Source organism: Penaeus chinensis, chromosome 4 (assembly GCF_019202785.1).
Source record: "Penaeus chinensis breed Huanghai No. 1 chromosome 4, ASM1920278v2, whole genome shotgun sequence".
Classification (NCBI taxonomy): domain Eukaryota; kingdom Metazoa; phylum Arthropoda; class Malacostraca; order Decapoda; family Penaeidae; genus Penaeus; species Penaeus chinensis.
The window spans coordinates 36345958-36370957 of NC_061822.1; the positions used below are offsets into that span (position 1 = coordinate 36345958).

General features: G+C 34.9%; 3 protein-coding genes across 5 annotated transcripts in view; 1 reads left to right on the forward strand and 2 right to left on the reverse strand.

Annotated features, from left to right (window-relative positions):
* LOC125024783 (40-kDa huntingtin-associated protein-like) overlaps positions 1–7844 on the reverse strand; it is a 10101-nt gene extending 2257 nt beyond the window's left edge. Inside the window, exons 1-8 of the mRNA XM_047612548.1 lie at positions 7763–7844; positions 5714–5760; positions 5417–5562; positions 5102–5248; positions 3745–3874; positions 2875–2977; positions 1856–1980; positions 110–232 (exon numbers count right to left, since the gene is read on the reverse strand). Coding sequence (XP_047468504.1) covers positions 110–232; positions 1856–1980; positions 2875–2977; positions 3745–3874; positions 5102–5248; positions 5417–5562; positions 5714–5760; positions 7763–7833 — 892 coding nt within the window. The 5' untranslated portion in view covers positions 7834–7844. The remainder of the gene's footprint in view (positions 1–109; positions 233–1855; positions 1981–2874; positions 2978–3744; positions 3875–5101; positions 5249–5416; positions 5563–5713; positions 5761–7762) is intronic.
* A 163-nt stretch (positions 7845–8007) lies between these two features.
* Positions 8008–15526, forward strand: LOC125024943. Of its 2 annotated transcripts, none has more exons than XM_047612736.1 (3): positions 8008–8107; positions 11511–11548; positions 12409–15526. In XM_047612736.1, exon 3 carries the CDS (start codon positions 12410–12412, stop codon positions 14201–14203), a length of 1794 nt encoding a protein of 597 aa, XP_047468692.1. In that variant the 5' UTR covers positions 8008–8107; positions 11511–11548; position 12409; the 3' UTR covers positions 14204–15526. The 2 variants fall into 2 exon arrangements, with proteins under 2 accessions (XP_047468692.1, XP_047468693.1); XM_047612737.1 differs by having other exon boundaries at positions 8042–8107; positions 11515–11548.
* A 6007-nt stretch (positions 15527–21533) lies between these two features.
* LOC125048267 (4-coumarate--CoA ligase 1-like) overlaps positions 21534–25000 on the reverse strand; it is a 30550-nt gene continuing 27083 nt past the window's right edge. For both annotated transcript variants that reach the window (XM_047646893.1, XM_047646883.1), the window contains exons 6-9: positions 24733–24907; positions 24314–24489; positions 23684–23839; positions 21534–22608 (exon numbers count right to left, since the gene is read on the reverse strand). In XM_047646893.1, the coding sequence (XP_047502849.1) occupies positions 22309–22608; positions 23684–23839; positions 24314–24489; positions 24733–24907 (807 nt within the window). In that variant the 3' untranslated portion in view covers positions 21534–22308. The remainder of the gene's footprint in view (positions 22609–23683; positions 23840–24313; positions 24490–24732; positions 24908–25000) is intronic.

Consider the following 25000-nt stretch of genomic DNA (forward strand, 5'->3'; position numbering starts at 1 on the left):
TCTTCAGTATATTAAAGGTCTTTGAATACTAAATCTTACTATTATTACTAACCTTTCTGAAATTGTATCATTATTATTTTGTAATCAAGCCTATGCAATAAGTGAAGATGTTCTGCACTTAAAAGTGGTGTAAGGTGTTGGCTCAAGGTGGTAAGAGCATGGGTATCACGACCCTGACAGGCTAACACCAATGACTGGAGCAACACAATCAACTCTGCATCATCATGCCAAACTGTTGAAAGAAAGAGGAAAAATAATTATGTTTTAAAAATGGTAACTAAGTCCTGATGAAACTCCAAATAATAATAATAATAATAAAAAAATAAATAAAAATAAATAAATAAATAAATAAATAAATAAGGATGCATAGAATAATAAAAATCTGATTAATAATCCAATGAAGATGAGAGTGTATGTAAACTTGTCCATGGTGATTTTAGCTTGCAGATTTTGTTTACACATAAAGAGATCAAGAAGTGACTTGCCATCTAGTAGTCACTTACCTGTTTATCCCATTTCTTGAATTACAATTTGTATATTTTTTGTTATTACTATGTATTAAAATAACTATAACAATAATACCAATGACATTAAAATGATACAAATTAGAAATTAAATTTTCCTAAAAATGCAAGGAATAGAGTCAACAGGTAAGGTAAGGCACGCCTTGTAACTGGCACCTTGATTACCATAGTGGACAGTTGCCTGCACCTGCTACACCTATTTTTGGTGGACAGTAGAAGCAGAACACCTGTGTTTGCTTACATTCTGGTACTACATGCAGCTTGAATGGATTGTGGCAAATCTCATTAGAATATAACTTCACTAAGTCTGTAATTTTACTTTTATTCATAAATGCTGTTACACTGTCTATGAATAAATAAAACAATGAGACAATTAAATACACCAGCAAGGGTTATAAATAGCCTAATATGTATTGGTGGATTGTGGGTTTTGTGGGTAGCAGGGAGGGGGAGGTTGTGAATAACAGGGTGTGGCCAGAGGGGGTAGGTAAATGTCACAATATAATATGAAATCAGTAACAAAGGGGTGTCCTGTAAATTCAAGAAAAACAGATTATGTTATATATGCTATTACATCAACACATGTAATATATTGTGCACACTCTTAGACATACACAGTTACACTAGTGTTTGATGATTGTTAGTCTTATCATGAAAAAAAAATAATAATAATAAATAAATAAATTAATTAATGAATTAATGATAATAATTAAAAAATATATATATATATATAAAATATGCTCTATGTGGCCAACTTGTTAGCCATATATTTAGTATTTGATAAAAATCAATTTTTGTTTCAATGCTTTATTGGAATGAAATATTTTCAGTAAAAAATAAAAACCCTGCAATCTGAAGATCTAGTAACTTATTTGTTGATGCAACCCAGATTAGAATTTTGGAAGCTGGTTGAATAGTTGAGCCAATAAGAAAATCAGTTACATGCACACACATGATAGCAGATAGTCACTCTCTTACTCTTTCTCACTTGCTCTCTCTTTCTTTCCCCTTCCCTCTCTTTCTCATTAAACACAGCTTTTTCAGTAACTGAGGACAATCAGTAGATAGGAAAAAAATATGGCTAATACTCTTCATGGTTGAATTATCCAAATATTTTTTTTTTTTTTTTTTTTTTGAGAAAGAATTTTCAATATATATATTTAAAAATTGATCCAAATTTTATACGAAAGTAATATCATGTTTCAATCCATTTCAGTATCAGTATGAGAGCGTAAACAAACACAGCGTTGCTACTTTTGCTGTCGGATGATAACAAATGAACCAGGTATAAATACAGGCAAATGTACCTAGTGAAAATGACTCTTTCTTACCATCAGTTTGTTGTGTATCTGGCATAGTCCATGAGTATTTTTCAAGCAACTGCGCATGAGGAGGCTTGGTGTGTTGTGGTAAAGGCTGAAGAGTTAGGAGAATCAACAGCAGGGAGATTTCACACCTAGAAATATATACAATTCATACATTAATATTTTGTGTAGATGGGGCACATACAATTATATCTGGATATAATAAATAAAGTAAACCTCATATAAGGTTCAACAAGTAGACTACAAGATTCAATTAACCCCATGATGCCAGGAAAATGTATTGTTCATTGTACTATTGTTTTGTGAAATGTCTCAACACATAAATGCCTCCTTAAGTTTTTAGTTAATTTGTAGACTTCGTGATTTCATATTAGTTCATCTTTCCTTGAGTTCTTGGGAAATATTTTTTTGCTATTACTACCAATTTTGATGCTGTTTTTATTATTACAGACATAGAATTATTGACATTTCTAATAGCATTAGTAATAAAAGAAAATATTTCTGAAAATCAAGGAAAAGCATAAACAGGTAAGATAGGTAGTAACTTGCTCAGTGATGCAAAAGTACTTGTGAAGCTATCTGTGTGTAAAGACAGTTCATAAACTTAACACCCCCAGTGGCATCAGATTAATAAACGAGATACAAAATATTAACAGCCTTCATTTCAGGACCATTTACAGATTAACTTTTTAGCAGTACCTACTCCATATGAAATAAAGATTCAATGGCTGAGTAGTATCATATGCCATCTTATATGGTACAAAATCCATGACTCCTTTTATTACCCAAATGATTGCATTTCATTATCCCATTATTACCTGGTATAAATTTCTGAAGTCGTATTTTTTAACAAAAATCTAATAACTTTTTATTACGTAAAAATAACATGTATGAACATCAGCTGTTCTTTGATAGAAGTATAAACAAAAATATCTTTCTCTATGTGATCAAAACCAATACACATAGAAATATACCAAAGAGCAATCCAATCACAAATACAATTATGTAGTATGAGTTAACCATACCTTGCAAGGATATCTTTGTATGCACCAGTCAAGGGTTGTCCCCCATGCTGCTCTATAACATTAGTCATCTTGGTAAATTCTGTTAAAGCTCCATGAAGGTCTCCTGTTATAAAAAAATAAAAAAAATACATAAAATACTGCTAAATCAATGAGCAGTAAGCAAATATAATAATTTTGATTCATATATACAACCACATTCGAAGTTGCTTCAAATCTATCTTTTAAGGTTTGTCAATTACAACTTGGCATTCAGAATGTTCCTGCCTATCTTCCCCACTATTTTTCTAAAGACACACACACACACACACACACACAGTGTGTGTGTGTGTGTGTGTGTGTGTGTGTGTGTGTGTGTGTGTATATATATATATATATAGTGTGTGTATGTATGTGTATATATATATATGTACACACACACACACACGTTTGTGTGTATATATGAATATATGAATATATGAATATATGAATATATGAATATATGAATATATATATATATATATATATATATATATATATATATATATATATGTATATATCACTATCTACTTTGTGGCACTTGTAAGTTTGTTACATACACTGGCAGTGTAATTATGATATCTATTCAGCCTTTACAAAGAAGTAAATCAGAATCATTCAATTCAATTAAGGTAAGATGAATAAAAGACCCAGGCAGGAGAATTGGCATGATTCAGAAAACAGGGAAACTATAATCCTGACTGATTTATTGACAATGAAATATAGTGTTTGCTCATGTTGGTAACTCTAAACCTACCAAAAAAGACAGAAAAGGAGAGAAAAATTACATTTGAATATATATATATATATATATATATATATATATATATATATATATATATAAGAAACACTAACCTAGTTCTATTTTGCACGAGGCTATATAACCCAAGCATGTCAGGTGATGGAGAGGTGAGTCAACCTGCAAATCGGCTGCTAATCTGAGATGAGTTAAGGCTTCTGAGGGCCGGCCTAGGGATCGAAGTGCCTGGAGAAAATCATAGAGGATGTTATCATATACAATATAAGCCATACTAAGCCCATCAATGAAAGTAAATAGAATGAGAGGCAATTTCTACAAAATGGCATCATAAAATATCCAAGGATTAATCTGTAGTGGAGTGATGATGATGATGATAATAATAATAATAATAATAATAATAATAATAATAATAATAATAACAATAGTAATAATAACAATAATAATAATAATAATAATAATAATAATAATAATAACAATACAACAACACCAACAGCAACAACAAATATAACAATAACAATAGTACTAATAATAACAATGACATTAGTAATAATAATATCAATAAAATGTATAATATTAACCCATTGCTGCCGGGGAAAATGAATAAAAAATGGGGAAAATATTGTGCTTATTTTTTATATTTTTTGTGAAATGTCTCAAGACATAGATGGCTCTGCCTTACCTGATTTCACCATTCCTTGAATTGGCGGGGAAATTTATTTTTTACTAGTGCTCTGAATATCGAGTGTTATTTTTATAAACATTAATAATTGCAAAATAAGATAAGGAAAACTATTTTCGTAAATCAAAGAAAAGGGTAAATGGGTGAGACAGGCAGTTCTCGTAATTGGCTCATTGGTGACTTAGTACAAGTGTAGCCATCTATGTGTAAAAACAATTAAATAAAGTAAAATCACAGTCGGCATGTCAAAGACGTATGTGACATGTTAAAAACAGTAAAAAAGTAATACTAATACTAATACTAATAATGATAACAATAATAACAATAAAAATCTTAAAAATATATAATAATAAGTCATTATTATTATCATTATTATTATTATTATTATCATCATCCTTATTGTCATTATTATTATCATAATAATTATTATTCAAATTATTATCATTATTATCACTATAATTATTATTATCATTTTTATTATTACCATTATTATTATCTTTATAATTATCATTATTATTATTATTATTATTATTATTATTATTATTATTATTATTTTTATTTTTATTATTATTATTATTTTAACAATAACAATAAAAACAACAATAGCAATAATAATACTACCATATAATACTAATATCTAATAAAAAGCATGACCATTGTAATATTCATTACTGTAATTACAGCAAAAATAAAGAAACAATTGTTTATTAGTATCGATAATGAGATTGCAACAGTAATGATGATAGAATTAATAATCAAAATATGCTCTATACCTGGCCTAATTCCACAGCTAATGATGCTGCCAGAGCTGGTTTCTTGTGTTCAGTATAGAGCTGCACAGCATGCTGATAACAGCTGATTGCTGTCATGAGATGTTCATTAAAGCTAGGGCAATGAAGGTGATGGTTTACAACCTCAGCCTGAAAGATGGAATTATATATAAATATAATTTACTCACACAAAGAAATATAATTAAGATATAATAATGTAAGTCAATTTGTATCTTATATTTAACAACTATTTTCAGTTATCAAACAAAAGCAAATTAAAGAGATCAGAGGCAGATATAGCAACAATAATTAATTAACCTTGAGGAAATATCTGGCAGCTTGGGTAATGGCCGAGACCTCAGTGGTAGGGTTAACAAGAGTCTGTTCACACTTGGCCACAGCAACACAGCACAAACCAGCCTGGGACCATGCTTCCCCTTCACTCAACTCACGGGCCAACTGGCCTGAAAAAATAATATCTTAGTTAAGAATTCACAATACAAATCATCAGAAAAAATATACAAACATGTATATGGCATCTACTACCTTTCCTTTACAACATACTGTGAATATTCTTTTTCTAAATTCAAGTAGCTGCAATAAGACATGGCTTACCAAATTCCTCACTTGCTTCAGCTACATTAGGTTTTCTCAGAAATCGTCTGTAATTTAAAAAATGTGGAATTAACTAATAATTAATTAATAAAGATACAATAACTTCACATATACATACACCCACATGCATAATAAAATATCAACATAATTTAATTTTTTTTAACTTAATAAATTTAAAGGATAATCCTAATTTTGCACACAGATTATGAAAATATATATATGAATACAAAGATTTATAATCATGTGAGGTCAAGACTTAGAAATCCTTGTGTTCCCAAGAGTGTTTTACTTGTGAATCTCTAATGTATATAGTGCCTTTCATCATAAGTCAGTTGATTTCATGCATTAATCATTCCTCACGATTTAATAATGTGAAGCATAATTATAGGCATCATAATAACTGAAAAATCTATAATTTCCTTCTGTATTTGATATTTATTATATATTTGAAGTAAATCTTGAAATAAGGACCCCACAGAGATAGAGGAAAAAGTACTGAATGTTTATAATACATAAAACAATACTCTTGAGTGAAGAATAAATCTACAGAAGGTTAAAGTATGTTCCAAAGCACATATCAAAGATAGGCTGCAAGAGTAGTTTATGTGATAGAGGTCTAAAATATAACTTTTATTCCTTCTGTTTTCTGAGACCTTTTGACCCATTGGCTGAGAGTTTGCAAACAAATATTGGGTCACAACTCATACTTTGGAGAACTGTCTAACATATGTGACAGTCTACTTGGTGTAAAATTAGCCTTAACCCTTTACCGACAGGCCACGCGCTGAGGCATCATAACAAACTGTTCGATCTATGGAGTGCAGCTGTACGCCGTAGCAACGCGCCAAAGCGTTATGAGCCGGGGGTTTGGCTTGATGTAGCGAACTCCTTTGCTCAAAGTCGGCTTGTTGCCGTTAATTTCCATAGTTTTTTTTGTTTTTTTTCTTCACACATCAGTAAGGGGTTAAGGACCTGCTTCCCCTTTTTCTAGGATCAAAGAAGCAACTGTTGAATTAATCTATAAGAGCAAGGTAGTACTTACTGACCTACACGTCAAACGTTCTTATTCTCAGACATGGATCAGTGAGACTAAGTTTGAATATTTTGATCTGTGAATTGTACTGTGAGACAGTAAATATCAGAGGGACAGGGGAAGCCCCTTTGGTTTGCTGTTCCTTGCCATGAATGATGTAGGAGGGTGGAACCAAGTGAATCACAGATGATAGGCCTTACATCACAGGTCTCTGTTTCATGGGAACAGAAATGGAACACAGTGAAATGAGTTATGAGCTTAAGTTTTCAAGGCCATCGCAGTTATCTAGTATTTACTAATTCCTGATTTCTGTTGGGTTAATGTCATAGAGGGTAATGTACTGAGATAGAGGGAAATCTTATAGAGCATACACAATAGAGCCATAAACAACACTGGTACAGCTGCTATGGCCTCACATTTACTGTGAAATGAAAAAAATGTACACTGCATATCACCGCTTAGAGACCACAACACCCTTACACAGCCAGAGTTCTTAATCTCATGTTTAGTGTCAGCTGGCATGAAATGGGGTTACATGGGGAGGGGGCTTCCCCTTCCCCCTGTCTTTGGAATAAATAGAAGGTAGGAAAAGATAGGTTTGGAGTTTAGGGTTTGCATGATACCCTGCTTATGGGACATCATCTCTGGAGGGTGCATCTCTGGGTAACCAATACCATAACTAATAAATGTATTTTCCTAAAAGAAAGGCTTCACTTTCTATTGTAAGACATCAAAGTAGAAATAACAAAATGCAAAAACATTCTTCACAACAAATTAGTTTCAAAACCTTGTTCACATGATTAGATCAGATTTTGTTTTGTTTTGATTGAAATTCATTAGAAATAAATCATATCATTAAATTAATCAAATCACCGTCCATTAATTAATGTACTAGGAGTGTCCAATGCAATTGCATGTCTAATAAACATAGTAACACCAAGCGACACAGCCTTGCAATCACACACAAACTACGAACAAATAAAGGGTGATTGTAAAATCTAATAATTATAACTTACTTTTTTAGTTTAGACGAAATATTACGATATTGAACGAGATAATCATTTCCCACAATTGCTCCAGGTTCCATGACTGTTCCAATAATATCGTGTAATTTATGGTTTCTGTCAAATTTCCCAAGAAATGCGAATTGCTATGCACAAAAAATAAACCAGACACCATAAAATATTTAGAAAACTATCACGGTTTTTTTCTATTATGAACAAAAGAGCTTTTGGTATTATATGCAAAATTATGATACCTTTTATGGGACTTTAAATTTCAGCCGCAACTTCGAGACGTAAACAAAACCGAAGCCGAAATCCAAAAGAAAATTTTCGAATTGAATTTTCATCATTTTTTGTGTAAGTAGTTAAGATAATCACAATCCATTATTTGGAGGTTATAGAAGAATGAATGTACCGATGGGCTAAGTGGCTGGGAATTTAATATTGCGTGTGAAAGTGTTACTTGAAGCATGTAGCTAGTATTGTCAAAATTTAACATTATTGTCCGGACGCAAGAACATAAATATCAGCAAGCGTGGATAATGAAAAATTGATAATTGATGTGATAACGTGTTCCTAGAGCAAACCTTTTGAAGAATCGTTCAAAAACAACACCCGATAATCAATGTGGGACGGAAGAGAGAGAATGTTGCCTCGTATTTTACTGAAAAATAGGTCTCGCCCTACAGTGGCTAATGTGATTGGAAATGTGGTAGGAACAGCAGTTTTCTAGCATAAGGTCCCTAATTTAGGTCAGAGGTATTCAGTGGTTTGATTCCAACAGATTACTCCATATCCTTGACTTATTCCAGCTGGGAATTGTAAAGTAGATGGTCAAGTTGAAATGCAGTATTTAATATATCAATCATTATGAGTGTGATATTGAAACATTATGTGAGTGTCAGATAATTTCATCGGTAATCTTAACATCAAGTATGAGTGCTGTATTGTTTTTATTAAAGAAGCAGTGGCATAGAATAATATTATGAAAGCACATTATTGACTTAAAGGAAGGAAAGCCATTCTTTTGATTAATTTTGTTACTGTTATCAGATGTTTATTACTTTTGCCAATATTTTTAGTGATACTATGACATCCACCTTTTCAAGATTTACAGAATTTTGTCAGATCATCCTATTATTTTTGAGATATTAAAAACCATTTCAGATAGGGGAGTATAACTTAGCTGTTCTCCAAGGAACTGAATTTAAGACATTTGGTCAAGATTTCTGTTTTTTTACTTCAAAATAATAATAAATACTTACTTTATTAATGGACTAAAGTAAAAAGTTGCTAGTGATAGGAAGCATATGGGCAAATTTTTTTAAGGCATCTTTAGTTGTAGAAAATCTAAGTAGACACTCATATAAGAATAATTACGGTGTCCTTGAGTGTGGTCACATCAGATAATTTTATTATTCTCTCATTCTTTATTAGTATCATCATCATTATTGTTACTCTTTTATTATTTTTGTTGTCAATATTATTATATGTTTTTTATTGTTGTTATTATGTTGATGATTATTAATGTTGTTGTTATTGTTATTGGTATTATTATTATTATCATTATTATTGTCATCATCATCATCATCATCTTCATCTTCAACCACCACCACCAACCAACACCAACCAACACCAACCAACACCAACCAACACCAACCACCACCAACCACCACCAACCACCACCAACCACCACCAACCACCACCAACCACCACCACCACCAACTATCACCACCACCCCCACCAACCATCACCACCACTCCCACCAACCATCACCACCACCAACAACAACAACCATCACCACCAACAACAACAACCATCACCACCACCACCAACCATCACCACCACCACCAACCATCACCACCACCAACCATCACCACCACCACCAACCATCACCACCACCACCACCACCAACCATTACCACCACCACCAACCATCACCACCACCACCAACCATCACCACCACCACCACCAACCATCACCACCACCATCACCAACCATCACCACCACCACCACCATCACCAACCATCACCACCACCACCAACCATCACCACCACCACCAACCATCACAACCTCCACCAACCATCACCACCCCCACCACCAACCATCACCACCACCACCACCAACCATCACCACCACCAACCATCACCACCACCAACCATCACCACCACCAACCATCACCACCACCACCACCACCAACCATCACCACCACCAACCATCACCACCACCACCAACCATCACCACCACCACCACCAACCATTACCACCACCACCAACCATCACCACCACCACCACCAACCATCACCACCACCATCACCAACCATCACCACCACCACCACCATCACCAACCATCACCACCACCACCACCAACCATCACCACCACCACCAACCATCACCACCTCCACCAACCATCACCACCCCCACCACCAACCATCACCACCACCACCACCAACCATCACCACCACCACCAACAACCATCACCACCACCAACCATCACCACCACCACCAACCATCACCACCACCACCAACCATCACCACCAACCATCACCACCACCACCAACCATCACCACCACCACCACCAACCATCACCACCACCAACCATCACCACCACCACCACCAACCATCACCACCACCACCACCAACCATCACCACCACCACCACCAACCATCACCACCACCACCAACCATCACCACCACCACCACCAACCATCACCACCACCACCACCAACCATCACCACCACCATCACCAACCATCACCACCACCAACCATCACCACCACCACCAACCATCACCACCAACCACCACCACCACCACCACCACCACCACCAACCATCACCACCACCAACCATCACCACCACCACCACCAACCATCACCACCACCACCACCAACCATTGCCACCACCACCAACCATCACCACCACCACCACCAACCATCACCACCACCACCACCAACCATCACCACCACCAACCACCACCACCAACCACCACCAACACACCACCACCACCAACCACACAACCACCACCACCACCACCATCACCCACCAACAACAACACACCACCACAACAATCACCACCACCAACCACCACCACCAACAACCCACCACACATCACCACACCAACCACCACCACCACAACAACACCACCAACCACCACCACACCAACAATCACCACCACCAACATCACCACCACCAATAACACCACTACCAACAATCACCACCACCAACAATCACCACCACCAACAATCACCACCACCAACAATCACCACCACCAACAATCACCACCACCAACAATCACCACCAACAACAATCGCCACCAACAACAATCACCACCAACCACCACCAACAACAACAACCACCACCAACAACAACCACCAACAACCACCACCATCATCACTTACCACACCACCTCCACCAACACTTACCAACACCAACCACCACCAACATCACTTACCACCACCACCTCCACCAACACTTACCAACACCAACCACCACCAACATCACTTACCACCACCACCACCATTGTTATTATTATTGTTATTATTATTATTATTTTGATAATTATTAGTATTTTCATTATTATTATTGTTGTTGTTATTATGACTATTATCAACATAGGTTAAATCTAATTTAATCTAAATTTAACCAAAAGTTCAAAACATCACCCAGCTACATCCTTAGCATTGTGAAGTTATTAATTCTCATCTATTGCTTTCCCATTATAACAATGAATTTTATTATATCTGACTTTTTTTCTTTTCTCTTAGGTAGTGTTGCTGTCGTGAAAAACCGTTACACTGTTTGGGTAAGTTACTATCAGCTTCTCTTTCTCTCTGTTTTACTCTCTTTCTCTCTGTCTGTCTCTCTTTCTCTCTGTCTGTCTCTCTTTCTCTCTGTCTGTCTCTCTTTCTCTTTGTCTCTGTCTCTCTTTCTCTTTGTCTCTGTCTCTCTGTCTCTCTGTCTCTGTCTCTCTGTCTCTCTGTCTCTCTGTCTCTCTCTGTTTCTCTCTCTCTCTCTCTCTCTCTCTCTCTCTCTCTCTCTCTCTCTCTCTCTTCTCTCTCTCTCTCTCTCTCTCTCTCTCTCTCTCTCTCTCTCTCTCTCTCTCTCTCTCTCTCTCTCTCTCTCTCTCTCTCTCTCTCTCTCTCTCTCTCTTTTTGCCACACATTGAGGGTCAACAATATGGTACAGAATTACGAAAACTGATTTTATTTACCTAAAGGTCTTTTTTTAGGGTTTATATATTTAGTAATTTATTTGTTTATGTTACATTGGAATTTGTAGTTGATTTGTTCTTGGTGTTATTATTGACTCCCTCTTTCTATTTACATTTCTTTGTTTTCTTTATTTATTGAGATTATTTTGTTTGACTTCATGATTCAATGTATTCTAATATGCAATAGGATATCAACTTAAATGGTGGATTGTAGTAAGCTTATAATTCAGATTTGTTTAATTACATAAGTGAACTGTATTGAGTATATTCAGTTAGATATATTTTGGAATTGGATCTTTTTTTTAAGATGTAACATCAGAATGTTTAATTTATCAATGTTATATGAATTAAGGGAAGTATTTTTTAATATGAAGTGTTAATATAAAGTAAATTCTGTTTAAGGTATTCATATGTAATAGATATGATCATTATATTTTTCTCTTCTCTTACAGAATGGACAAAAGTGGGGCCTCCCAAACAGCAGCCATGGAAGCCCTAGCAAAGCTGCGTCCTGACATAGACTTCGCTATGTTAGCCAAGATGGGAGTGACTCTGGATCCAATAGCCCTCACCAAGCAGCTGCGTCCAGACTTGGATGTTAAGATGATGACCAGCAGTTCATCAAGCAGCAAGGCCGAGTCAACACATTCGTATTCTACAGCTCACTCTTCACACGCTTCTTCTCACTCAAGCTCTCACTCTCACTCGGGAGTCCATCCCTCACAGCATCTCAGTAAATCTGATGCAGCATATTTGGCAAAGTTGCAGGAAGCAAGTCTTGCAAGTGCTAATGCTTTAGCTAAACTGGACCCAAATCTTCTTGCAAAGTTGGATCAAACAACCCTGACACAACTGTCAAAACTTGACCCTGCCACCTTGGCCAAGCTTGACCATAACACTCTGGCACAACTGGTCAAAGCTGATGCTTCAGCTGCTAGCATGACCATGAGCAAAGTTGATCAGGCTATGTTGGCACAATTATTTAAATTAGACCCTCATATCTTTGCGAAAATGGATCAAACAACTCTCAATCAGCTGACTAAACTTGACCCAATGCTGCTAGCAAAGATGGACCAGACCACCTTGAATCAATTGGCTAAATTAGACCCTCATACACTATCCAAACTGGACCAAGCCATGTTAGCCCAGTTGGCACGGCATGATGCTCAAATGCAGGCTCAAGCTCGTGCTGCTTTGAGCAAGATGGACTCGGCCACTCTCTCCCAGTTATCAAAAATGGACCCACACTTATTGTCAAAACTTGACCCAAGCACACTAGCACAGCTCGCTAAATTAGATGCCCACACACTCTCAAAAGTTGACTCTGCAACTTTGGCTCAACTAGCTTCCATGGATGCTGTTGCAATGGCTCAATTGGCTAAAATGGATACACATTCCTTGTCCAAAATGGACCAGGCTACTTTAGCTCAGTTGGCTAAAATGGATCCTCATACATTATCAAAACTAGACCCTACCTTGTTGGCCCAGATGACAAAGCTAGATCAGCAGACCGTCAACAAAATGAATAGTGCTGCTCTTGCCCAACTCTCAAAAATGGATCCACATAACATGTCCAAGAAGGATCCTACTGTCAACCAGTTTATGAAAATGGAGCATCATGCAATGCAAAAAATGGATCCCACTACATTGGCACAGCTCTCAAAACTAGAAGCACATGCTAAGATGGACCCTGCTGCTTTGGCACAGCTTTCCAAGCTGGATCCACATGCAATGTCAAAACTGGATGCCCAGTTGGCTCAATTAGCAAAATTAGATTCACACACACTCTCTAAGTTGGATGTCAACACCCTGGCCCAGCTTGTTAAGTTAGACCCACACTTGCTGACCAAATTAGACTCCACAGCACTAGCACAGTTAACAAAATTGGAAGCTCAACAGATGCAGGCCGCAGCTGCAGCAGCAGGTTTGTCAAAAGCAGATTTAGCAGAACTTCGTAAACTAGAAGCAGAAGCCTTGGCTAGATTACAACCCATGGATATGGATGCATCACTACTGAGTCCTGCTACTGCAGGCTTAAACACAAACACCACAACTTCCTCTGGTAATTCACATGGAATGTCAAAGTACCAGCAGTTACTAGCAGTGATTGAAGAAATGGGAAAAGACATCCGCCCAACATATGCAGGGAGCAAGAGCAGTGCTGAGCGCCTGAAGCGTGGGATTGTCCATGCCCGGATCTTGGTCAGAGAATGTCTTATTGAAACTGAGCGAGCAGCACGGACCTAATTGGTGCTATCTTTGGGGCTTTGCATCTTTGTTTTTCTCTTATTAAACACAATTATTGCAATAGAAAACTTTAGTATAACAGTGAGTAGTAAAACATTTTCATATTAAAGTGGTATGGAGTAATATAGAATTCATGTGTAGTTTCATCCTAGAAGATGTTAGGGAACTAGATAATTGTAGAATTAATAGGTGACTGCAGATTTAAGTAAATGTCTATGGTTTCTTTTTGAAAAATTAAGTTTAGCCTGAATTACAATGTACCTAGATCTTCAAAAGTCTTGAAATAAAGTTATGGTTGTATTAATATTTTTGTATTTTTGTTCATATCATGTTCAGTTTCTCTTGTATTTAAAACTTGTGTTAACCAAAGATGCAGTTCAAATGAAATTTACACATCTTTATAGTTATAAAAAAATGCAATTTAAAGTCATAATAAAATATTCTTTTTGTAATAATAGTATAAGGATAAGAATGTGTAAAATTAATGTGAGCTTTGAGATCTGAATGAGACTTTAGATATTTTGTGCTGTGAAAATGTTTTGATGAAACTGAAGATACACATAAGAGTCTGAAAACAGACCATTTTGTACAGTAGTTTGTTATAAGTGTAGTGTTTCTTTTTTCATTTTATTTGGCAAAGAAGTGACTAAGTTGCAGGTTATGAGGTGTACAGTGTACACAAGTCAATAAATAACCAGTATGCTACAATCACCATAAATGGAGCTGTATTTATCTTAGTGGATTCAGCCTAACAATTATGCCAGATCCGCAGGAGATTACAATACAGCATATGGTACTGTATGGTTACTGTAAATTTTGCCAAACAGGCACATTGAAGAATCCAGTTTAAAGTTGGCTGTTATTTTATATGCTTATCATACAGTTACCTTTATGGTACTTTTTATCCTGCTGTAGTACATGCTCTTCAGATGCATAAAGTAGAACGTATTCTACTTTGCTGTGCTTGTTTATGATGATGTGTTGTGGCTTTATATATGGATAGTGAGGTAACCTGGAAAGGTTTTAGAATACTTTGTAGTGCAGTATGGTAATGACATGAAATAAAGACTACAATAAATACATTTTTTGAAAGCTATTATGTATCAAGTAATTTCAATACAAAACTTGAATTAAAATTAAAAATATTACAGCATTTATTGTAGTTTGTTAAAGTTACTATAAGGGGCTAAGTAATGACCAGCATTGAGCATCATTGCTGAAGGAGTGGTTGGTGTTGTTCTGTCAAGGATTTGTATTTGTGTAGTATACAGTTTTTTTGTATTACATATTCATGGAATCATTAATATTTAAGATCTTCCTGAATTTTCTGTTATTATCCTTATTGTTGTTATAGGCCTTCTCTGAACTAGAAATGAAAGTTGACTGAAATTCGCTTTCTGAAAAATATGGTAGCTGCAACTAATTGACAAATTGCTCTATTGTTTTAAAATCTTTTCATGCTTCATTTATTCTCACTTAATGAACTGTATGTAATGTAGCAGTAGAAGGATAATTTAAACTGTTGACTTTGTAGAGACTTAAATGGATTCAGTGTTGTAAAGCATGATGGTCATTTTAACTGGAATACATCTTTGGAACTGAGAAAAGGCATTTTTTATGCCGTATTAGAGGCCAGTGGTTCTTAAACTTAGGGGTAATTCCATCCTTCAGGCAAGTTCTATGATGTCAATTTTGACTCCAAACTGTCTTGGGGAGATCATATCCTTTCTATTAAAGAAAAGCCCTCTTTCACCTCAGACTCTTATAGACAGTCTCATATATCCTGGGGTTCAGACTGCAAAACACTCCTCCATCTCTACATTACCCGATTCCTCCCCATTGTTGATTATGGCTGTCATATATATTATTCTGCCTCTGCCTCCCTTTTCATACACCTTGACACAATCCACCATTGTGGTCATCAATTAGCCCTAGGCACCTTTTAGTCCTCTACAGTTGAGAGCCTATATACTGAATCAAGCCTACTGTCACTTTCTTGACTTGCACATATTTCTAATCACTCCTCCAGTACCCATGTCAATACAGATAGCTCCAAATCCACCTCAGGTACTGGTTTTGTTGTAGTCTTTCCTTCTCACACATAACTTTCCCTTGGGTCCTTACAGCAGAATTATATGCTTTCCAATGCATGTGTTCAATCTCTTCCTAATCCTTCACCATCTTTACTGACTCGCGTAACTCAATATCAATCATACAATCCATACACCCTATTATCCCTGTAGTTCATAAGATACAAGACCAGTTGTTTTATCTGTCATCACGACAGAAAGCAGTGTAGTTTTGCTGGATACCCAGCCATGTCGGTATTCCCAGCAATGAACAAGCAGATACCTTGGCACCATCTGCCGCTTTGTCCACACCCTGGCTTTTCATACATACCAGCCACCAACTACCACCCCCACTTCAAAACTTTCCTTTATAATCATTGGCAATCTTCCTGGTCAGGTCTGACCACCGATAAATTGCAAAGCATAAAACTTTTATCGCTCCTTGTTTGGCCCTATACCACCAGAATAGATGCTGGGACTCTTCCCTTGCCTGTTTACAAATAGGTCTCACTTGCTTCATACCTCATGTCATGGTCCAACCCACTTCTATACTTCTCATGCAATGTTCCTCTTTCAGTCCCACATATCCAACTATCCTGCCCCCACTTTATTGAAGCTCATACCCTCTTTGTAGTATCTCTTCCTGATCCCCTAACCTGTTGAACATCCTCACTGAATCCCCCACTTTTTCAAATGACAACCTGTTCTCCTTCTTCATATACATAGATAACTACCTTCATCCTTTGTTCTTAACCCTTCCCCCTTCTATCAATACCTACTCTACTCTGTTTATTCCCACTCTTTCTACTACTTTCACTACCATACTAACTTATAATGCCATATGACTATTGAAATCTAAGACATTTTATTCTAATAAAGAACTTTAACCCAATGCTGCCATGGAAAATGAATAAAAAATGGGGAAAAGGCTGTGCTCATTTTCTATATTTTTTGTACATAGATGGCTCTGCTAGTGCTTAGCCACAAAGGAGTCAATTAGTAGACCTTGTGACCTTACCTGATTTGAATTGGTGGGAAAAATTATTTTTTACTAGTGCTGTGAATATCGATGGTGTTATTTTTATTATAAACATTATTATTACTATAATGTTATAAACATTAGTAACAGCAAAATAAGATAACATAAAATATTTACATAAAATAAAAAAAAGGGTAAACAGGCATGACAGGCAGTACTTGTAATTGGCTCATTGGTGACTTAGTACAAGTGTAGCCATCTATGTAAAAACAATCAAACAAGTAACTCACAGTGGGCATGGCACGTACGTACACATCATGCCTGTCGGCATTGGGTTAAACCCCTCTCACCAAAATATTTATCATTGTGCTGTATGACCTTTGATGTCTAGCATATTTATTTGTTTAAAGCATTAAACATGGCGCATCAGTGATTCCCAAGGGGGGATCACCCCTTGGGGAAAAATAGGAATTTCTCTAATTATATTTGTTATTCTCTGAATGAGATCATAAATAAATAATAAGAATCTTAATAATGTTACTATTTCATACTCAGTAAAAAGGATAAATTCCTAAAGGAAGCATGGTAGTAAAAAGATAAAGAACTATTGGTATGGGCTATATATTAAGTGATCATTTAGCAGTGCACCCCCCCCCCCCCCCACACACACACACAAACACACATATATATAAACACATATTTATAGTTGCCTTCTCTAGTTCAGGACACTTGCTGTGGAACATACAAAAATTAAGGCAATATTTTTTAAGCAACATCTTTCATATATTCATTCATTCACTTAAAAACAGACTACTATTTCATAATAGTGCATCATACTGTTGGTACAATTTTTATGGAGAATTTAGTGTATTAATACTATTAAGGGTCTATCTATAATATAAAGGAGTAAAAGTTGCAATACAAAATTTTAGGTTAGCCTCATGGAGTAAAATTCATATTAACCAGGAAAGGATGTATCTTAACCCATTCGCCCCGGATTTATGTTCTGTCCCCTGTAGTTTTTGGTGAATTTTGTTACATACAGAGGGCTTCACTTGTGCTTAGCCGGCAAGGAGTCTATCAATAGGCCCTAGTTACCGATCCTGATTTCCCCATTCCTTGTACTGGCGGGAAAATGTGTTTTTCTTATTAATACCATTGCTATCAATACTCTTATTGTTATTGATGATATGATTATTAAATTGTCATTAAAATATTTTAGACAATGAAATGATACAAAAGACCCTTTCCTAAAGTGAAGGAAAAGGGTAAACAGGTTAGATAGGTAGTTCTAATAACTGGCTATTTGGTGATTAAGAACTTGTAGAGCCATCTATGTGTAAATACAATAAATAAGCATGTATGACAATTGGGCATGGCATGTATTTTTGCCACATGGGGGGAATGGGTTAAGTTATAGGTATTTACCCATCTGTTTAGCTGTGCACACGCACACACATATATTTAAGGAAGACTTTTACCAATGTAATTTACATTAAAGTCAAACATTCATAGTTTTTAGAAGGCCATCTGTGGTCCTCTGCAAGATATTGAATGCCTGAACAGGGCTGATCCACGTTGTCTCAAAATACCTAAGAAACTCACCATCTATTGTTGATGTGAAATGGAAAAATACATGCATAAATCACCGCCTGAGAAAGCAGATGTGATACTGCCTACAGCTAGTCACGGTCATTCCAGGCCACCATAGTGACATAGTTACTTGTCTTCTGTTACCCACAATAGTTTGCATGATGTGCTTTTCTTTTTTCTAATTATATCTAATATATTTATTTTGAAATACAATACATATACAGTTTACAGCATAATCATGTTGTATTTTACATATTCCTGTTTTTTTTTAATGGGAACTGAAGTAACATGATTCTTTTATCATGTCTGGTATAAAACTTCCTTTAGAAGTGCAACAACTACGGAATACTACTGTTTATGATTCATATGACAGTGATATTTTGGCTCGCCTTAATGTCTGTCAGGAATATAGTTCTTCATCCCAAAGGCAGCCGATGGTATTCGACGAGGAGTCCCCACACAACACCAGACAGACAGACACACACACATACACACACGCACACGCACACGCACACGTTCACACTCACACTCTCTCTCTCTCTCATTCACACATGCATGCATGCACACATTACATGATATCACCGTTTTGTACACATGCATTTCTTCCCCCCCCCAAAAAAAAAAGTATATATTTTCTTTGTTTCCATACAATTGGTTTCCCACTACCTACCTAATTGACTTTGATACTGCTCTCTTTAAAAAGAAAGACATATTTTCAACAAAAAACACCATTTGAAGGTTGATTCACAGTACTCATCACGTCATGTCACCTTTCCATCAGAATTTCTTCCATGTAATCAAATGGAACTTAACACCAAAAGACAAACTGGAATAGAATGGGAGAACTAAACATGTCAAGTACAAAACTCAAAATTTATTGCATTTTTCATGTTTGATGATATAATCACTGATAATATTTCTCATATTCTGTGATATAACACTTTGAATCTAAGCATTGCCGTCCTGTTATGACATGATGAATAGGGTGAATACATGGCATGCATGGTTGGCAGAATGGTGATGTGATGTGATGAAATGGAGACATGATGGAACAGTGTGAATAGGCTTTTACACTGATCTAGAATGGTGCATCTGTATACAAGAGAACTAATGACTGCTTATTGGTCTGTCTGACCCTATGTGTCCAAGGACTGTTTTGATTAATTCAGTCAAATATCCATGCAGGAAGGGAAATAACCAAATATCAGGCTTCCTCAATCGTGTATGTTTGTATAAAGTTAAGAAAAATAATTATTGCTCACTATGTATTTAAATTAAATACCAATGTTTCTTGGTTCCTGATCCACATCTAATTTAATGTAAAGGCTGTTTAAAAAATGAAAAAAATAGCTTGGAACACTTTCAACAATTACAGTTGCAAAGTAAAAAAAAAATGTAGTTGCCTCTTTGACAAAGACAGAAGCACAGGAGAGTGGGGACACCTTTCCTTATTTCTATTACAAATCATTTGCACAGTATGTGCAAATGATTTGTAATAGGAGGATAAATATTAAAATTAAGTCTAATTCATAGAAATTATTATAGAATGACTCAGGTTACAGAAAATAACGTAACACAGAAGTTAACCATTACTGTATTATTTAAAAGGAAAATTCAAACTGCATCTTCTACCATCAACAATATATTAATATGCTATACAATAGTTGAAAATCATTGGCAAAAATCTAGTTAAATAAGATTTTATACCTAATCCTATCACAATTATTTGTTACAAAAACTACAAAAGAGTATTTTGATTTTGAAAACTGCAGTAGGTTCTTTGCACTTAAAAGATACTGCATTTTTGCATTATGTTGCATTGCATTCAGTCCTCTGTATCTTCAGACAATAAGAAGACTGACAGATTAATTTACCTAAATGCCATACATAATAGACTTTATACCCTAAAAGTGCCTTTTAAGCTAAACATATTTCTATGTTGCCATTGCATTAGATTTTTTTCAGCAGGAAGCCTATTGAAAACTATAGATTAGCCACTATATAAACTAAATGAACGCTATTAATTAATAATTTTTAGTCCTTCTAACATCTTATTAGCTGCTCATGTAGGGGAATGTAAACAGTTAGTACAATAAAATGAAGATCGGGAAGAAACAAAAAGACAGTGGAAGAAAAGAAACAAAGAATTTAAAATGGCAGTGAAAATTAATATTACATACCTTCTAAAGTAAAAATGAAAAAAAGGAAAGGTGTGTGTGTGTGTGTGTGTGTGTGTGTGTGTGTGTGTGTGTGTGTGTGTGTGTGTGTGTGTGTGTGTGTGTGTGTGTGTGTGTGTGTGTGTGTATGTGTGTGTGTGTGTGTGTGTGTGTGTGTGTGTGTGTGTGTGTGTGTGTGTGTGTGTGTGTGTGTGTGTGTGTGTGTGTGTGTGTGTGTGTGTGTGTGTGTGTGTATGTGTGTGTGTGTGTGCGTGTGCGTGTGCCTACATGCATGTGTGCCAGTGAAATTAATAGACAGATTATGGGAATGTGGTATTTCTGATCAGTGTGTTTAACAGACATGCATAATAATATGCAAAGCAAAGAATCATGAGCATTAGATGAATTTCAAGTTTGAATTTCCTTAACAAGTTTTAAAAAAATATATATATTTTTTTTTACCAAAATTAGGTTAATAAAGTTTTTTTTAATAAACCTTGGTATTCAAAACAGACAAAAAACATACAGGAAAACAGATTCTAAGAGATTTATTGTTTGTTTAGCATTAAAAGTACACTTCCTTACATAATTTACATATATTTACTAAAAAAATAGAATCTATAAAACTACCAAATATGGAACATCAGCTGTCATTGCAAGCACCAAATGAAGAGTAACAACAAAATTGGCATATGATAATACTGCTAAGGGCAGTATTTATAAAATATACAAGGTACTGTTCCAATTCATAACTGACATAAGACTTTCTTCCAAAATATTTTATGTTAAAAAAAAACAACAGCCAGATTATCCAAAAAAATTACCAAGGTAAAATCATTAGAACTTAAGACTCAATCAGTTAAAAAATAGTAATAAAACAAACCAAACAACTGATAACAATCTGCCAAAATGTAGTGACAAATTAACACACATGGAATAAACACTAAAATGGTTAGTTCAGCTTTAGTGTGTTACAGTTTCACTGTAAAAATATTTATTTGTTTGGTATATGCAGCTAAAGTAAATAATATATGTCAATAATATCATCTTGAGCTGCAGATGCAAAACTAAAGACTGTTAAAACATAAAAGGGAAATAACATTAAAGTACAACTGTTAATGCATAACATTAATGAGATGGCAAATGATGGAATACTTTTGTGCTATCAACTGGTACAGAATGGGATACAATTTCATAAAAAAATAAATGAAAAAAAAAAAAAAAAAAAGATTGTGCTTAAAGCCAAAACTAAAAACAACTCCTTGTACTTTTTTATCAGTGTTTGGAAGACAGAGAATAAGTCCCAGATCACGATGCCATCTTCATCTCTTCAAGGGCTGTTTCCTTTAGTTTTCGTCTTAGAATTTTTCCTGTTGCCAGCTTGGGGATCTCATTGACAAAAATAACACCACCTGCCAGTTTCTTATGTGGTGCCACATTTTCTTCAACATACTGTGCAATCTCTTCTTCTGTCTTGGTTGAATTTTGTGACAGCACTACATAAGCACGTGGCACTTCTCCTGCTCTTTCATCTGGGATACCAATGACTGCTACATCAATTATGTCTGGATGGTCTCTTAACAGGTCTTCTAGTTCCGCTGGTGCAACCTGATTAAGAATAAAAGAATAAAAATGTATACATACATATACATATATATATGTATATTTATATACATATATACATACACAAATATACATACATATATATATATATACATAAATATATACATATATACAATTATACATATATATAGATATATATGCATATACATACATATACACACACACATATATATATATATATATATATATATATATATATATAAATATATATATGTGTACATGTATATACATATATATAGATATATATATGAATATATATGTATATATGTATATACATATATATATATATATATATATATATATATATATATATATATGAATATATATGTATATATGTATATACATATATGTATATACATATGTATATACATATATACAAATATATAAATATATATACATATATATATGTATAATTATGTATATATACATAAATATACTTATAAGCAAATATATACATACAGGTCTGTATATGTACATATAGATACACACACACACACACACACACACACACACACACACATATATATATATAAATATATATATATATATATATATATATTATACATATACATATATACATAAATATAGATCTATATATACAATACACACACGCACATGCACATACATGCACCCACCCACACCCACACCCATATTTACATTAGGGTTGTGGAGTCGGTACTCCAACTCTGACTCTAACTACTTGATTTCTTGTCCATCCGACTCTGACTTTGTCTCTGTCACTAGGTATAATAATTTTGAAAAATGGATTTCATAACAACTACAAGTTAGTTTTTAACCCCATGTCTTTAAAGGTATATATATGGATAAAACTATGCTATTGTGGCCTTATATATATATATATATATATATATATATATATATATACACACACACACACACACACACACACACACACACACACACACACACACACACACACACACACACACATACTTACACACACACACACACACACACAAAACCAGATACAATTAGAGCAAAATGTAACCAGACTTTGGAAAAGACTAGATTATAGAAGAATAAATTAGAAAATACATACCTGCAACCCCTTGACTTTGATCAACTCCTTCAGTCTGTCAACGATGTACACATTCTCATCCTCGTCCATCTTTGCAATGTCTCCTGTGTGAAGCCAACCCTCCTCATCTATAGTCTCTTTTGTAGCTTTCTCATTGCAATAGTAGCCCTTCATTATCTGCAAACAAATATATAAAAAATAATATCTTTCTTTTTAGTATTCTTACTGGTTGTGGTAAAAACTAACAGTTAACAGGAATTTACCAAAAATGATATGGCTATGATTAAACACAGTATTATATATAATGATTCCATGCTCATATGAGAGAGGCCAAAAAAGTCCTAAGTAAGCCTGTTTCAATGATAACTATTCTAGAGGCTTATTCATTACATCACTTATGATATGTTTACCGACACATTTCAATTTCAACCAGACAGGACTAGTTAACTAAAGTAGTATTTCCTATAGATTCTTATGTGCATTCCTGCAATTGAGTTTGAATCATGAAATAAGAGGTTACCTTTGTTATAGACTTGACAAGTTCCAAGAAAATACTTCTAATTGCAACAAACATCTATTCAAAAAATACTTTTTACATAAATACTAGGAGCAGATATCTAGCTCAATATCATTCTTTGCTCCAATCCTCACCTGTGGGCCTTTTATACAAAGCTCTCCAGTTCCCTCATTTGGTCCAATAGTTTTACCAGTTTCAAGGTCAACAATCTTAGCATAAGTGTTAGGGATTGATGGACCTGTTGAACCTGGTAAATACCTGTTCATAGGTGTTAGATGTGTTACTGGTGCAGCCTCCGTCAACCCATAACCTGAAATAAGTGTAAGTTGTGTATAAATATGTATTTCCATGTAAGATGCAGATATTCACTAATCAATTAAAAAATAACTGAAAGTGCAGCTAATCAAATTAAACTTTCTAACAACTATCTTAAAAAGAGAGAATAAACCGTGACCATTAAGACAGATATTTCTATTCCATTCTTTTCCTTGCTTAATGAAACCTTGCATTTCAATATATAGCACTTTGTATCTACATATATAAAATTACATACCTTCCTGGAATTGAATCCTGTCAGTGAATTTCTTCCTGAATTCATTAATCAGAACTGGACCAACAGGAGCAGCACCACAAACCATAGTGTGTACATTGTCCAGAAGCTCTGGCTTTACCATAGGACTTTGAGTAAGGAAGCTAACCAGAGGTGGAACTGTGTGAAGATACGTAACCTGCCAAAATAAATGTTCTTTTATTCTTCTTAGCCGATATATAAAATTTTGTTTTTTTCCCTATTTAACTTTTTGTTTGTAGTGATTTTAGTG